Raw genomic sequence first — 17,410 nt, forward strand, 5'->3', positions numbered from 1 at the left:
GAGAAACCCTGAAAGTTTTTTTTTTCCATGTATACCTCCACAGCATAGTTTGGTAATTTGCCGATAGTCAGCGCCAGCCTCAAACATGGCGAGTTCAGGTGCGGAGCGAGCTTTGTGTATGTTGCCGAGTTCGACAAAAACAAGTGTGATACAGCTGTTCAACGGATGTTTAGAACCAAGTACGGTAAGAAGCCACCAACACGGAAGGTCATTTACCACTGGCACAACAAATTCATTACGATGGTTTGCTTGTGCCCGGCAAAGGGAAGCGGACTTTGCTGTGTGAGTGAAGTGAATGTGGAGCGCGTACGAGAGACATTCATAAGGAGTCCAAAGAAATCAGTGCGTCATGCATCCTATGAACTTGAAATGGCTCCAATGACAGTGTGTAAAGTCCTGCGACAGAAGCTGTCTATGAAACCATTCAAATTGGAGCTAGCGCAGAAGCTCAATGATGACGACAAAGACAAGTGTTTTGAGTTTTGTTTGCAGTTGCAACAATTGAATGAGTATGGGGATGGCATTGTTGATCGCTTAATTTTTAGCGACGAAGCCACTTTTCACACAAATGGGAAAGTGAACAGGCGTAATTGTCGAATCTGCGGTACAAAGTATCCACACAAATGCATTGAGTTTGAGTGTGATTCCCCAAAGGTAAATGTTTTTTGTGCCTTGTCACGTTGAAAACTGTACGGTCCATTCTTCTTCGCTGAGAGCACTGTCACTGGATATTCCTACTTGGACATGTTGCAGCAATGGCTGATGCCTCAAATGCAATCGGACTCTCCGTTCATCTTTCAACAGGATGGGGCTCCACCCCATTTTCATCGTGAAGTTCGTGGGTACCTGAACAAGAAGCTGCCGCATCGATGGATTGGCCGTGCTACAGAAGGGGACAGCTGTTTCATGAAATGGCCTCCCCGCTCACCAAATCTCATTCCGTGTGACTTTTTTCTGTGGGGACACATCAAAGATTTGGTGTATGTTCCGCCTCTACCACGTGATGTAGCAGAGCTCTGGGAGAGAATACGGAAAGCCACAGTCGACAATGCCTTGCTGAGACTGGTATGGCAAGAATTCAGTTACCATATTGACGTCTGCCGGGTCACACATGGTTCGCATAGCAAATGTTTGTAAAAAGCTTTCAGAGCTTCTCTTCAAAATGCAATATGTATGACATCTGTACAATGTTTAGTTCTTGTGCAATAAATAATTGAAAGTGTCCCCAGATTTTATGTACAGCTGTAGAGAGGACTGAACGACTACGGAGTAGGCAGCAAAGATGGTCACATGTATGTTTGATCCATGGGAGAGGTCAGGAAAATGCTGGAAGAACTGAAATGACAGACTCTTGAAGATAGACATAAAAATCCTTAGGAAGCTTACTTACAAAATTTCAGCAACTGGATTTAAATGATGATTGAAGGAATATACTGCAACCCCCTACTAACAGCTTTTGTAGAGATTGTGAGGACAGATTAATCACCGTGGGCACAGAAGCATCCAAACAGTCATTCTTCTCACACTTGAAACATAAATGGAATGGATTGTGCTTACAGTATTGTAGCCATTTTGTTTTTGTGTTAACCTCTCACTGTGATGATGGTCATATACAAAAGACATCAACTTCCCAGTGTTTGTAACTACACTGAAGCACCAAAGAAACTGGTATAGGCATATGTATTCTTATACAGAGATATATAAACAGGCAGAATATGGCACCGCTGTCAGCAACACATATGTAAGACAAGTGTCTGGCACATGTGTGAGATCAGTTACTGCTGCTACAATGGCAGGTTATAAAGATTTAAGTGAGTTTGAACGATGAGACACAACATCTCCGAGGTAGTGATGAAGTGGGGATTTTTCCATATGACCATTTCATGAGTGTACCGTGAATATCAGGAACTGGTAAAACATCAAGTCTCCAACATTGCTGTAGCCTGAAAAAGATCCAGCAAGAATGGGACCAATGGCGACTGAAGAGAATCGTTCAATGTGACAGAAATGCAACACTTCTGGAAATTGCTGCAGATTTCAGTGCTGGGCCATCGACAAGTGGCAATGTGCAAACCATTCAAAAAAACATCATCAATATAATCTTTTGGAGCAGAAGGTCCACTCATGTAACTTTGATGATTGCATGACACAAAACACAAAGCCTTATGCCTCGCCTGGGCCCATCAACATCGACATTAGACTGTTGATGACTGGAAACATGTTGCATGGTCGGACGAGTCTTGTTTCAAATTCTGTCGAGCGGATGAGCATATGGAGACAACCTCATGAATCCATGGACACTGCATATCAGCAGGGAACTCTTCAAGCTGTTGGAGGCTGTGTAATGGTGTGGGGCCTGTGCAGTTGGAGTGATAGGGGCCCCCTGATAGGTGTAGATATGACTCTGACAGATGACACACAAGTAAGCATGCTGTCTACAATCACCTGCATCCATTCATATCCATTGTGCATTCTGACGGACTTGGGCGATTCGGCCGGGACAATGCGACACCTCACACGTCCAGAATTGCTACAGAGTGGCTCCAGGACCACTCTTTCTGATTTTAGACACTTCTGCTGGCCGCCAAACTCCCCAGATATGAACATTTTGAGCATATCTGGGATGCCTTGCAATATGCTGTTCAGAAGAGATCTCCACCCCCTCATACTCTTACGGATCTGTGGACAGCCCTTCAGGGTTCATGTTGTTCATTCCCTCCGGCACTACTTCAGACTTAAGTCGAGTCCATGTCACGTGATCAGAGTGTAGTGTTGCTAGCTATTTCTTTCAAGTAGAAGTCAAGTGTTTTCAGTTGCGCTTTCAAGAAGGAAAATGTTACAAAAAGAGGCAGGAAAATCCTTTGGGTGGAAGAGAAAGTAAAAATTCTCGAAAGAGCTGCAGATCTTTGCGGAACATGCGTTGCTGAAACACACACTTTAGGGATACCTGTGTTTCTTGTGCAAAATGAAGCTTGTATTTTGGAAAGCCCAAGTAACACAAATTTAAATGAAATAAAATGTGACAGTTACTCAGTTACCCTAAATATGTAGTGCCAGGAGAAATTATGAAAACTGATTTCAGGCAGCACATGCTTCCAACATCCTCATGAATGGCATGATGATATGCGAAAAAGTTCTGAAGGTGGTCAGTATGCTTGGAATCATTCTTCACTTCTAATGGGTGAAATGATAGGTACAAGAAGCGGTATATGATGATGTACAAAACTGTTTGTGATAAAGGAAGCAATGTAGACATAAAAACTGTTATGAATGGTAGAGTGTTAGATTACAAGAACATACAAAGAAATATAAACTTAAGGGCATCTTCAACATAAGTGGAACACATTTCTTTTTCAATATCTTTTCAAACAAACCACTTGCCTTGAAAGACAAAAATTGCAATGGAGGAAAACAGAGTAAAGTTCACCATACAGTAATGCTAGGCACAAATGGTGATGGATCAGAAAAAAATGTATCATTTGTGATTGACAAATCAGAAAAACCATATACCATATCGTTTTAAAAATGTAAAAATATTGCCCAAGAACTACAGTGCCAGTAACAAAAGAACTCATAACAATGATGTAAGAATGGGAACCTGTAACAGGAAAATTCTCCTGTTTGTAGATGTTTGTCCTGCACAACAAAAAGTACAAATGTATTCAATGTGCACTTACAGAGTTCCTGCCACTGTGCTGCACAAGAAAATTGCAGTCCTTTGATCTGGGCATCATCCACATGCACCAAGTTTATTATAGACAAGTTATTGTTTGGAAGGCATTAACTCTCGCATTACCATGGGTGGGGGAGGATGGCAGGGGGCTACTTTGTGCTACCTTTTGAAAATATTGTAACCTATTCAAGTACTTCTTGTTACAAAATTTTGAGAAAAATATTTAATGTTTTAATGAAATCTTCTGTCAGATACCATAAATGTTTCAAAATTTTCAGTTGTATAAATTTGAGTCTCAGTAGCAGATGTGAGTTTTCACAATGGTCATATTCAACGATATTAGGGAAAGGGTAGATTGCTACTCACCGTAAAGCTGATAACATTAAGTTACAGACAGGCACAACAAAAAGACAGTTTTACACACACACACACACACACACACACACACACCTCATGCACACATGAGTGCCATCTCCGGCAGCTGGGACCTGGCGGTCACGTGTGCATGAGGTATGGTTGCTGGTGTGAATCTGTGTGTTGTCTATCTGGAGAAGGTGTTGACCAAATGCTAAATGTATTACAGTCTTTTATTTGTGCCTATCTGCAACTCAGTGTGTCATCTTTACACTGAGTAACAACCTTTCCTTTTCATAATGTTGTTGGTTTTCCAACCTGGAATTTAGTTTTCATTGCTTGAGTGTCATATTTACTACTATTAGATTCTGGGGAAATTTGTGTATATATTGGTATTACATGTTACTGAATGTGCACGTTTTTCTGAAATTCCTTCACCAAAGGAGATGCAGTAAACATTCTAGACTTCAAATTAAGAACAGCTGTCAACACGAATAACTTAGAAGTAGATACCCTTGGTGTAGTGTAGCAGCTTAAGTCACTCATCATATACCACTGCTCATCGATGAGAAATCCATACCTAAAGACTGGAAAGTTTCACAGATGATACCAATACACAGGAAAGGAAAAAGAAGTATTCTGCTGAATTATAGACCCGTATCACAGACATCAGTTTTCAGTAAGATTTTGGAACACGTACTGTGCTTGAACTTTACGAATTATCCCAAGAAAAGTGATCTATTGACTCATAGCACAGCTTTAGAAAATATCATTTTTGTGAAAAACAACTGGCCCTTTTTCACATGAAGTAATGACTCCTGTTGGCAGGGCTTCTCAAGTTGAAATCATATTTCTAGATTTCCAGAAGGCTTTTGACACTTTTCCCCACAAGTATCTACTATCAGAATGGAGTGCGCATGCAGTATCATCTCAGTTGTGCAACAGGATTTGCAAATCCTTGTCAAAAAGGATACAGTTCATAGCAAGTGATGGGAAGTCATTGAATGAAACAAAAGTGATACCTGGCATGCTCCGATGAAATGTTGTAGTCCCTCCGTTGTTTCTAATCTCTATAAAATATTTGGGACACAATGTGAACAGCCTTCCTATATTTGTTTACAGATGATGCTGTCATTTACTGTCTAGTTAAGTCATCAGAAAGTCAATAAGAATTACAAAAGGATTTAGACAGGTTAAACTGTATGCTGCAAAAATGACAGTTGACCCTGAATGATAAAGCATGATGTCCTCCACAAGAATAATAAAAAGAATTGAATTAAGTTACTGTTACGTGATAAATGGTACTAATCTAAAGTTGTCAATTCAGTGGAATTGCCACATAAATAATGTAGTGGGGAAGGCAAAACAAAGATTGCATTTTATCAGCCAAACACACAGAAGGTACAACAGATGCACCAGAGAGACCTTCTACACTATATGTATATATAAACCATTTTTCTTTGCCACAAGAATTTTAATCACTATCTTTCTCATGTAAATGTGGTAATATTTTGTTGACTCCCACTTATACAGGGAGAAATGTCCATCGCAATAAAATAAGAGAAATCGGAGTTCACAAGGAAAGATTTAATTGTTCATTTTTCCCCAAGAGCAGTCTGAGAATGGAATGGTTGAGAAATCATCTGAAAGTTTTTCTTTGAACCCTCCTCTTAGCACTTGGATGTGAATTGCAGAGTACTCATGTAGATGCAGACTGTGAGGGAGTTGGAGCATGCTATTCCATCACTATGATCGTCTGCTCCAGGACAATTAATATGTAGCAGACCAATCTCCCAATACCAAGCACTTCCCTTCTATGTATACAGTCATATCTTAAGATATCATAATTTCCTACACATTGGCACAAAGCCACTGTAATACCTATACCTAAGCCTGGTAAGAACAGACATTTTCCATCCAGGTACTGTCTTATTTCCCTCAGCAGCAGTGTCTGCAAGGTGATGATCAATGGCCAGGTGATTTGGTGACTAGAGTCTCAGAAGTTGGTAACAAAATCCAATGTGGCTTTTGTAGGCATGCTCTGCAGTCAACCGTCTTGTCCTGTCGACCTGCATCATGATCAACATTCTGCAGAAGAGCCAGACTTAGCCTGTAACTGTTTTTTTTTTTTTTTTTGTTTGGAAAAGTCCTATGGCACATGTTGCAGAGAGGGACTCCTCCACACAGTTCCCAGATGGGGCCTCTGAGGCCACCTGCCCCACTGTGTTAGGCAGTTTTTGAAAACAAGACCACATTTTTAATGCTCTTCTGGTTCTAGCTCTCCTTCTTAGTATTTTCTCAAGTCAAATTGCAGCTTTTGGCAGATTTGTTCACTCAAGTGGCAACTTCAATTCTGTCTCTAGTACCTGGACTAGTGCAGTATAGAAAATAGCTTCCACAGTCTGTGTGAATTTCTGGTGGCGAAAGGAGTGCCTTTGCACGTCATTACTTCCTGATCTTGCCGCTCTTCCATTCATCAAAACTGTGATATTTCTGAAGTTAAGGCTCGGTTGAAAATTGTGTTGATACTTCCACATATCCAGCTTGGAAGGGTGTTATGTCCATTCTCTTAATTTCTTTCGTGTTCTGCATGGCACCTCATTAGGAGTGAACTGGACAGTCCTGTGTTTGTATTGGTCCTCAGCCCAAACAAAGCTGGGCAAAGGATGTCTAGTATTTTCATTTGTGTGTGTGTGTCCGTCTTATGTTGCCGTGACACAATTTATTATCACAGGTTTCCATTTGGCTACTGGTTCATTTCCTACCAGTCCAGTTAAGAGTGTCTGTGGAACTGTCTATGAGGCAAGTTATGCTTCTTTGTAGCCGCTCAGTGTTTGAGTTTGTATTCTGGTTTAAAAACTTCATCTTAGGGGGTTATCAGCTACATTCTTAAGGCCATGCATTTACACCCCCCCCCCCCCCCCCCCCCCCCCGTATTTGTGCAGAGGTCTGTAACCATTTTGGATTTACTTCACTCCCAAAGAACACTACTGCAGTTTCTTCAATCACTCGCTTGACATTTCTGGAGTTTTGCATGCAGCTTGGTGATGGCACCATCATGTACATCAATGGCTCTGAGGATGAGTATAGTGTGGGGTGTACCTTTGTTCTTTTTCAAGATTGTTTTAGGTGTTGCCAATTAGACCTCTTGAGTTTTACTACAGAGTTTACTGCCCTTCATCATGACACACAGTGCATCTGGTGGCACTGATGCTCTGGGTATGTAGTATACTTTGAATCCCTCAGTGCTCTCCAGAACCTCCGTGCAATGTACATGTACCACACTTTAGTACGGTGGATCCAGAACTACCTTCACTCACTCGCTGATTCTGCCACCAGTTGTGTCATTTGTGTGGGTTGCTGGAGATATCAGTGTGTTGGGAGATTTGGCCACTGATGAAGCTTTGAAGGCTACTGTTCTACTACCAAGGCCGTGTAGGTATTCTGCCATGATTGATGATTTCCACATGGCTGTACATAGGAACGTTCTATTACTCTAGTGTGAACACTAATTTTCTGTCTGTGGGAACAAAATTTTAGGGATATTAACCCCCCCCCCCCCCCATGGCTTGCCAATCTCCTCTGGTCCTTCTCATCTCGAGCAGTTAATTTTAATAGTATATGTATTGGACACTGTCTTTTCCATTGTTGTCATCTGTTAAGTGGCACCCCACACCACTTACACTCACTGGTGGTGCACTACTTCCTTACACAATGCCATTTTTGTATCCCCTTTCATTGTAATGTATGTGTTACATCTGATCTATCTGAGCATTCAGCAGATACCTCACAGGTAGTGGAACACTATGTTTGTGGCCTTTGAGCTAGTGTTTGGGGTCCACTTTCTTTAGTCCTTTAAGTTTTACTTATGTACTAATAACGTCTGTCTTACCTAATTCCAAGAACTACGGAATGCTTTACTCAGCAACCAGCCTTTTTAAAAATATGATTCGAGCACTTGTGACCTCAGCTGCCCCCACTCCCCCTCCCCTCACCACAAACACAAACAAAATTAATAAATAAGTGAATACTAGGAACGGTAATTTTTCGGAGAAAGCACTTGCCCTCCTACCTCTATGATCATACCATTCTTAATGTGAAGTTAACTTGCTGAAAGTAATATATAAAATTATCTAATTAAAGACTCATTTGTATGCAAGAGCAGTTTATATCTGAGCCATTGGACAGACGAATTTCTATTGGAGGTATTGAAGGTGTTCCTAAAAGCAGGTAGCTTCTGCAGCAGTAGTCACAGTAATGTAGTTGTTATTGGATGTAACTGTTTGGTTTACGTATTGCTAACAAAGTTGCATTACATATTTTTAACATCTTTCAGGTTTCAGAATCATAGTGATCTGAGACGCAGTTATCAGTGCATTAATTTGGAGAGAGAATTTTCTATTCTGGTCATAGAGGTTCCAGTTTTAATAGGGTTTTATTTCTTTTTAGCATTACTGGAAACAACCTGATTGCAGCTGAAGTATTTACAATATTTGCAGTGTTTACTGCTATGCAATTTACTGTGGGAACACTTCCTTACGGCATTAAATGTTTAGCAGAGGCAAATGTCAGCTGTAAAAAACTGCAGGTAAAATAAATACATGTTAAGATCATCAGATATTTTATTTGTGTGTGTGTGTGTGTGTGTGTTTTAAGAAATGCATGCAACAGCAACATTAATATGTATGTAGGTAGGGTATCTTCTTCTTCTTCTTCTTCCTCCTCTCTCTCTCTCTCTCTCTCTCTCTCTCTCTCTCTCTCTCTCTCTCTCTCTCACACACACACACACACACACACACACACACACCATGTTGCTTTAAAATAAGGTTCAAAATTGTTTCCAAGCACATGTTGCATATTTCTTTTTAGAAGAACAAACCCTTACTGGGATTTAACTCTCAGTGTTGCTAGAATAAACACATGAAATTGGTAGTTCAGACATAGAGAGAATTGTTCCAATCGTTCATAAAATGTGAAAGCAACAGTATAAAGTGAACATGGAACTAGATTATGTTGTACCTCGGTTTATATATATGGGGGGGGGGGGGGGGGGGGGGGAACACGAACACTGTAGTAAATCTTTAAGTAATGCATGCCAATCACATAGCTGCTTTGTCTGATGTAATAAAGTGCCTGAAAGCTCCAATCTGATAAGGCTGTGTAATAAAAACTGAAAAATTATACCCAGAAGATAGAGACTGCATGACGGGAGCAGCATATGTGAGTGTATATTTGAAACCATACTCCTTTTTTTTCCTATTTGTTTTCATCAAACTGAATGGTCATGCCACCTCATTTCTTTTACCTTTTCTGCAACAAAGCTGCATAATGTAAAAGAAACAAGAGATGAATTAAAAACATGTCAAAATAGTTACTGATTGCTGATGTAGTGTCAGGCTAACAACTGCACTAGCAGGTAGCACAGTTTAATAAATGTCAAATTTGAAACAGATATTAGAAAAAGGAACTCCCCTCTACCCCTATCTGTTCACAATGTGACTCACAGTTCTCTCCCTTCCCTTCCCTCCCTACCCCATTGCCCCTTCTTCACCCGTCTCTTCCTAACTCTCCTCTCGTCTCCCAGTCTTTGCTTATCTGCCTTTCAACATCTCTCCAACTCAAACATTATCCATCTCAAATTCCCCTTTCTTAGTCTCCTTTCCCTACCCATCATTCACTGCCTTACCCATCATTATGTACTCTACACGCCTCTCGAATGCCTAGCCTACCCCCCTGTCACCTAGCACCTTCCACTCTCTCTTCTGTCACTCTCCCACTGAATCAAACTACATCTAACATTGTCCTGCAAGAGTCTATTTACTTGTACCAAGATGTAGCTTTTGCAGACCAGGAGCTGTGCTTAATGTTGTGATTTGACTGCTTAAGCTGTCTTTGGTTGAGATACTGTGGGTTCTTTCCATGTATGTATTCAGGACATGACTGTAATGACATGCATTTGCCAGTTGAAAGTATGCTGATGTAACTTCATGTGAATGTAGGAGCGATAAAACTACTGTCCAGGTGAACTTTTCACTTTCATCTGCACTAAATTTTTAAAGCGATCAGCAACCTTTCCATCATTGCCAACCATTGATTCTAGTGTCTACTTGTCATTATTGCATTGATGGAAGCAAGTAACCGGTGTGTGTCTATTAATCTGCTTTCTCCCACAGTTTCTGGAAAATTGAGTTTCTGATAAATGAAACTGGAAGCTTGATGATGATATTTTCATGTGTTTTGTGTTACTGTACATTTTCCCCCAAATTCAGTATATTTATTGTCTTCCTTCACTTTACTAGTAAGGCTAGTAAGGCTATTCATTTTTTTCTTCTTTTTAGTGCAGATAATATGCTCCGCCAGTCTCTTGATATTTTTATTCCTTAGTGTGGTTGTTTCATATGATTTTGATGTGAAAATAATCTTCAGTCTCTTTACATGTTGGAGGATCAAAACTGTAAAATTTTTAATTGTTTGTGTGAGCATTAGTCCCTTAAAAATAATTAAGCAAACTTAAGGTGTTTTGTAAATGATGTGTATTTATTGTTAAAGGATGTTGCTCATTGGCATTTCAAATAACTACTTGCTGTAAATAAATAGCAAGTAGTTGTGCTTTTTCTATAAACAATAAATACAGTAATAGACAAAGCATCTGTCAGAAGTTTCTCAGATTCCTGTTATTTCTTTATATTTATAGCATTTTTGTACAGTTGGAAGTGAGTACCTACTAACTTGAATCTTCATCATTCTATTGCTTTTTATTTAGAAATTTCTCCATCGGCCAAACTATGAGTCTCCATTCATACGATCAGTGGGAGAGAAACTGGTTGAATTCAGAAATGGAACTTTTGCATGGGAAGTTGCAGTTGGCGACACGAAATCCAAGAAGAAAGGTAAACAGGGAACTTACACACTCTCCATGTCATTTACAGTTGACCGCACAGCATTACAAAAATGTTGAAATGATGCCATCTGATATTGAGTTATGTGCTAGGTAGTAAGTTAGTGGATCTTTATCATGTGGGCAATTGTTTTATGTGTTGTGTATTTGTTTTATTATACAGGCAATAGAAAGAAAGTGAATGTTGTGAAACGTGAACCAGCAGAAAATGATGATTCTGTGGAGGAAGAAGGAAAATTTATCAGTGTAGATGAGAACCTACCTGTGGAAACACTGCATGATATTACTTTAGATGTACACCGTGGAAAGTTAATTGGTGTATGTGGTAGTGTTGGATCTGGCAAAAGCTCTCTTCTTTCTGCCATTACAGGAGATGTAAGTTATTATTCTGTTGTCTTGGTCTGCATTTGATTCATTGTTGTTAAAATACCATTTTAAAAAGTAGCATTGTAATAATGTATCCTTTACAAAATTGTTAAGGCTTTCGTGGCCACTTGTTGAGAAACTGCCTATTGGCATCTGTCTCGGGTTCTTCGGCCGACGTTCATCTAATGATTTTTCTGACGTTTCGCCAGCACGTGTGGCTGGCATTGTCAAAGCTTCACCCTCCATTGCCGGTGGTGAACTGGAGCCGAGCTCGCGGCCGCAGACTATATGTACCTGGCGCGCCAACGTCCGGGGGCTTCTCCGCGGTCATTTCCGGTGCGGTTCTCCTCTTGCTACCTGCGACGGTCATTCGCTGCAGTACAGGAAGCCAGGATCCGTTTACCTTAAGGCTTTCCTCTTTCTTGTTCAAACTGTTCGCGTGTTTTTGTATTTCTACAGCTTCTCTAAACAAGCGCGTGTGATAGTGCTTCTCTACAGCCAGAACTTCCGTGTCGGCGAATTTTATTACGTGGTCGGTCTCATTCAGTGCGTGCTCTGCCACGGCCTATTTCTCCACCTGCCCCAACCTGCAATGTCGCTTATGCCCTTTGATCCTGGTGTTAATGGATCGTCCAGTCATTCTGACATAAACTTTTCCGAATGTGCATGGTATACGGTATATTCCCAACATTGCAAGTGGGTCTCTTTTCTCCTTCGCCGATCTAAGACACTCTTTGATCTTCCTTGTCGGTTTGAAAATCGTCTTTATGCCATGTTTGCGCAATATACGGCCGATTCTGTCCGTCACTCTGGGAATGTATGGCAGAAAGGCCGTACCCGACATTTCTTTTTTTGGTTCCTTACTTCGCCGAGTGTTTGGCTCTGTTACACTTCTAATGTAATTTGTGGAGTACCCATTGCTCCTCAGAACAGTTTCCAGGTGTTACATTTCTCGTTTGAGGTGTTGCGGCTCACATATTCGTCCTGCTCTCGTTACGAGCGTACTAATCATGCCTCTTTTCTGGCTCGGGTGGTGGTTTGACAGTTTGTGCAGGTATCTGTCTGTGTGTGTCGGTTTTCGATACACGCTGTGTCCCAGGTTTTCGCCGTCCCTTGTGACCAGCACATCTAGAAATGGCAGCTTCTTGTCTTTTTCTACTTCCATGGTAAATGTTATGTTGGCATGGAGGCTGTTCCAAGTGCCTTAGGAAGTCACCGAGCTGTTCTTCACCATGGCTCCACACCACGAAAGTATCATCGACATACCTGTACCACACCTTAGGTTTGCAAGTCGCCGAGTCCAGTGCCTGTGCTTCGAATTGTTCCATGAAGAAGTTGGCCACCACTGGACTGAGAGGACTACCCATGGCGATGCCTTCCAGCTGTTCGTAGAAATCACCATTCCACGTGAAATAGCTCGTGGTGAGACATGCATGGAAGAGCTTTTTGATGTCTTGCGGGAACATGGAACCGATGTGCTCCAGAGCGTCACTGAGTGGCACTTTCGTAAATAACGAAACAACATCAAAGCTTTGATGCCAGATGCCAGAAAAGAGGCATGATTAGTACGCTCGTAACGAGAGCAGGACGAATATGTGAGCCGCAACACCTCAAACGAGAAATGCAACACCTGGAAACTGTTCTGAGGAGCAATGGGTACTCCACAAATTACATTAGAAGTGTAACAGAGCCAAACACTCGGCCAAGTAAGGAACCAGAAAAAGAAATGTCGGGTACGGCCTTTCTGCCATACATTCCCAGAGTGACGGACAGAATCGGCCGTATATTGCGCAAACATGGCGTAAAGACGATTTTCAAACCGACAAGGAAGATCAAAGAGTGTCTTAGATCGGCGAAGGAGAAAAGAGACCCACTTGCAATGTTGGGAATATACCGTATACCATGCACATGCGGAAAAGTTTATGTCGGAATGACTGGACGATCCATTAACACCAGGATCAAAGAGCATAAGCGACATTTCAGGTTGGGGCAGGTGGAGAAATAGGCCGTGGCAGAGCATGCACTGAATGAGACCGACCACGTAATAAAATTCGCCGACACGGAAGTTCTGGCTGTAGAGAAGCACTATCACACGCGCTTGTTTAGAGAAGCTGTAGAAATACAAAAACACGCGAACAGTTTGAACAAGAAAGAGGAAAGCCTTAAGGTAAACGGATCCTGGCTTCCCGTACTGCAGCGAATGACCGTCGCAGGTAGCAAGAGGAGAACCGCACCGGAAATGACCGCGGAGAAGCCCCCGGATGTTGGCGCGCCAGGTACATATAGTCTGCGGCCGCGAGCTCGGCTCCAGTTCACCATCAGCAATGGAGGGTGAAGCTTTGACAATGCCAGCCACTCGTGCTGGCGAAACGTCAGAAAAATCATTAGATGAACGTCGACCGAAGAACCCGAGACAGATGCCAATAGGCAGTTTCTCAATGTATCCTTTTCCTAATTTTGTTGGTAGTTCAACCTGGAGTTTCCATTGCTTGACATTGTAATAATGCTTGATATAATAATGAGGAGTCCTTCAATGGAAAATAATCAGTGATTTGGTGAATGTTTTCAAGGTGAAGGCATGTGAAAAGTTGAAATGTTATCGTGCGCGCGCACGCACACACACACACACACACACACACACACACACACACACACACACACACAGAGAGAGAGAGAGAGAGAGAGAGAGAGAGAGAGAGAGAGAGAGAGAGAGGTGGTGGAAACTTGCCAGGCAGGAAAGGAGTAAGGCCTATTTCACATGTATCAAAAAAAACATTTGATATTAGCTTTTAACTTTTTTTCCTGCATGGGTTAGATGCTGCTTTTATTCTTAGAACTCAGAGTCATAATATTTACTATTCCTTGAAAGCTTGTCCAATATGAATTTTTGTAACCTAAAAAATTTCTTTTGGTGACTCAGCCATTGTAAGTTTCGCAGTATTCTCTTTAAATGCATTTCACAGTATTTTTGTCCAGACTAAGACATCCACCGTATCTCTCTATTGGATATGGTGTGGAGCAAACTACTCCCCATCCTTTTGTGCTTAAAAGCAGGCATGTGTACTGAGTGCCCGTGAACTTCAAAGACATCAGTGAATCGGGGGGAGGGGGAGGGGGGGGGGGCGACCCATTTGTCAATGGAGTGAGTAATTGATTATTTTGTAAAAATTTTTGTTATAGACGCAATCACATTCTTATGACACAGTCATAACTGGTTTCGGCCATACAGTGACCATCTTCAGATTCTAAAGGTGGCATGTACTAAATACAGGTTCATGCGTCGTCTGCAGACATCCCGCAAGCACCTATGAATATCTTCGACACATCAGTTTTCCACCAAAAGAAACTGAATGACATTGCTCTGCTTGGAATGCTCCTCCATTACAAATGCCATTTTGAAGGCTATGTACAGTGCTGTAACCTATCAGAACTTCATGAGATCGTAGGGGCTGAAGCAGGAATATTCCATAATGTCCCACAACAAATTCTGGATTTTTCCAACTGAAATTGGCTGGGGGGGGGGGGGGGAAACCACCTGTGCTCTTCACCTTAGAGATTAATATTTCCTAATGTTTGAATTATTGCACAATCAGCTTAACAGTTCATGCCAAGAATAATATACAGAAGAATGGAGTAGAAAATTCAGGCTGTGTTAGATGATGATCAATTTGTGATTGGAATTTCGTGAGGAGATTCTGCCGCAGTGAAAAATGCCTTTGTTTTAGTGATGGCCATCCCAAATCCTGTATTATTTTAGAGACACCTCTCCCCTACTTCGCATTAATACAAAACGTGCTGTCCTTCTTTGAAATTTTTCGATGTACTCTGTCAGTCCTATCTGGTAAGGATCCCACACCACACAGCAGTATTGCAAAAGAGGACAGAACAAGCTTAGTGTAAGCAGTCTCCTTAGTAGACCTGTCACATTTTCTAAGTGTCCTGCCAATAAAACGCAGTCTTTGGTTAGCCTTCACAACAACATTTTCTGTGTCTTTCTTCCAATTTGTTTGTAATTCTAATTCCTAGTTGTTTAGTTGAATTTACAGCCTTTAGATTTGAGTGATTTATCGTGTACCTGAAGTTTAATGGACTACTTTTACCACTCATGTGGATGACCTCACACTTATCGTTATTTAGGGTCAGTTGCCAATTTTTGCACCATACAGATATTTTTTGTAAATCATTTTTATTTTGTTACTTCTGACTATGGCATTAATTAAAATAACAATACATTAATATCTTTCACTCTGGGAGGTGGGAATGGGTGAAAGGGTTAGGTCACATCTACATCTATATCTGTACTCTGAAAACCACAGTGAAGGGGTTTCTTCTCGTTCCATTCATGTATGGAGTGTGGGAAGAATGATTGTTTCAATGCCTTTGTGCATGGAGTCATTAATCTAACCTAATATTCATGATCCCTACATGAACGATGCATAGGGGGTTCTAATATTTTCCTAGAGTCATCATTTAAAGCCAGTTCTTGAAACTTCGTAAACATGCTTTCTCGAGATAGTTTACATCTATCTTCAAGAGTCTTCCAGTCATTTCCTTCAGTATCTCTGACACTTTTCCACAGATCAAACAAATCTGTGACAATTAGTGCCGCCCATCTCTGTATATGTTCAATATCCCCTGTTGGTCTTGTTTGGTAGGAATCCCACACAATTGTGCAATATTCTAGAACCAGTTGCACGAGTGATTTGTAAGCACTTATTCAATATTCTACCAATAAACTGAAGTCCACCACCTGGTAAACCCACAACTGAGCCTAAGTGATCATTCCATGGCATATCCTTGCAAAGTGTTACACTCAGGTTATTGGTACGAGTTGGCCAATTCCAGCAGTGACTCATTGAGATTATAGTCATAGGATACTACTGCTTTCGTTTTGTGAAGTGCACGTTTTTACATTTCTGAACATTTAAAGGAATCTTTGCAAGGGGTCTTATCAAGATCTGACTGAATATTTATGCAGCTTCTGTCAGACAGTAGTTCATATGCAGAAAGTCTGAGGTTACTATCAGTATTGTCTGCAAGTTCATTAACTTACAACATGAACAGCAAGGGTTCCAACACACTTCCCTGTTGCACACCTGTAGTTACATCTACAATTGACAATGACTCACCACCCAAGATTACATGATGCTTCCTCCCTACCAAAAAGTCCGTAATTAAGTCACAAATTTCACTTGATACCCCATAGTCTCAGTTTTCGACAATAAGTGTAGGAGTGGTATTGAGTCTAGTGCTTTTTGAAAATCAAGAAATACAGCGTCTACATGACTGCATTTATCCATAGCTTTCAGTTTGTTAAAAAGTACGGGTTGGTTTTCACATGATCGGTGTTTTTGGAATCCGTGCTAGTTGGCATTGAGGAGATCATTCTGTTCAAATACCTCCTTATGTTTGAGCTCAGAATATATTCTAAGATTCTACAACAAATTGATGTCAAGGATGCTAGACTGTCATTTTGTGGATCACTTCTACTACCTTTCTTGTAGACAGGTGTGAAGTGTGCTTTTTTCCATGAAGTGATCATGGTTTTGTGTTCGAGGGGTCTACAATAGATTCTAGTTAGAAGAGGCACTAACTCATCTGAAAATTCAGTAAGGAATCTAACAGAGATTCCGTCGGACCCGGGAGCTCTGCTTACTTTCAACGATTTCAGCTGTTTGTCAGTTCCACTGTCACTATTACTTACTTATACATCTATTCAGTGGTACAAGGATTAAATTGGGGCAATTCTCATGAGTTTTCCTTTGTAAAGGAACATTTAAAAACAGAGTGAAGCATTTCAGCTTTTGCTTTGCTACCTTCAGCTTCAGTCAGTCTCATTCGCTAGGGTCTGGACACTAACTTTGCTGCCACTAATACACTCCTGGAAATGGAAAAAAGAACACATTGACACCGGTGTGTCAGACCCACCATACTTGCTCCGGACACTGCGAGAGGGCTGTACAAGCAATGATCACACGCACGGCACAGCGGACACACCAGGAACCGCGGTGTTGGCCGTCGAATGGCGCTAGCTGCGCAGCATTTGTGCACCGCCGCCGTCAGTGTCAGCCAGTTTGCCGTGGCATACGGAGCTCCATCGCAGTCTTCAACACTGGTAG

The 17,410-nt window shown here is 41.3% G+C and overlaps 1 protein-coding gene across 2 annotated transcripts in view; it reads left to right on the plus strand.

The window, feature by feature from the left end:
- LOC126248684 (ATP-binding cassette sub-family C member 5-like) overlaps positions 1 to 17,410 on the plus strand; it is a 288,000-nt gene that overhangs the window by 135,855 nt on the left and 134,735 nt on the right. For both annotated transcript variants that reach the window (XM_049949958.1, XM_049949966.1), the window contains 3 exons: positions 8,477 to 8,615; positions 10,791 to 10,917; positions 11,089 to 11,300. In XM_049949958.1, the coding sequence (XP_049805915.1) occupies positions 8,477 to 8,615; positions 10,791 to 10,917; positions 11,089 to 11,300 (478 nt within the window). The remainder of the gene's footprint in view (positions 1 to 8,476; positions 8,616 to 10,790; positions 10,918 to 11,088; positions 11,301 to 17,410) is intronic.

This window comes from Schistocerca nitens, chromosome 1 (assembly GCF_023898315.1).
Source record: "Schistocerca nitens isolate TAMUIC-IGC-003100 chromosome 1, iqSchNite1.1, whole genome shotgun sequence".
NCBI classification, from domain to species: Eukaryota; Metazoa; Arthropoda; class Insecta; order Orthoptera; family Acrididae; genus Schistocerca; species Schistocerca nitens.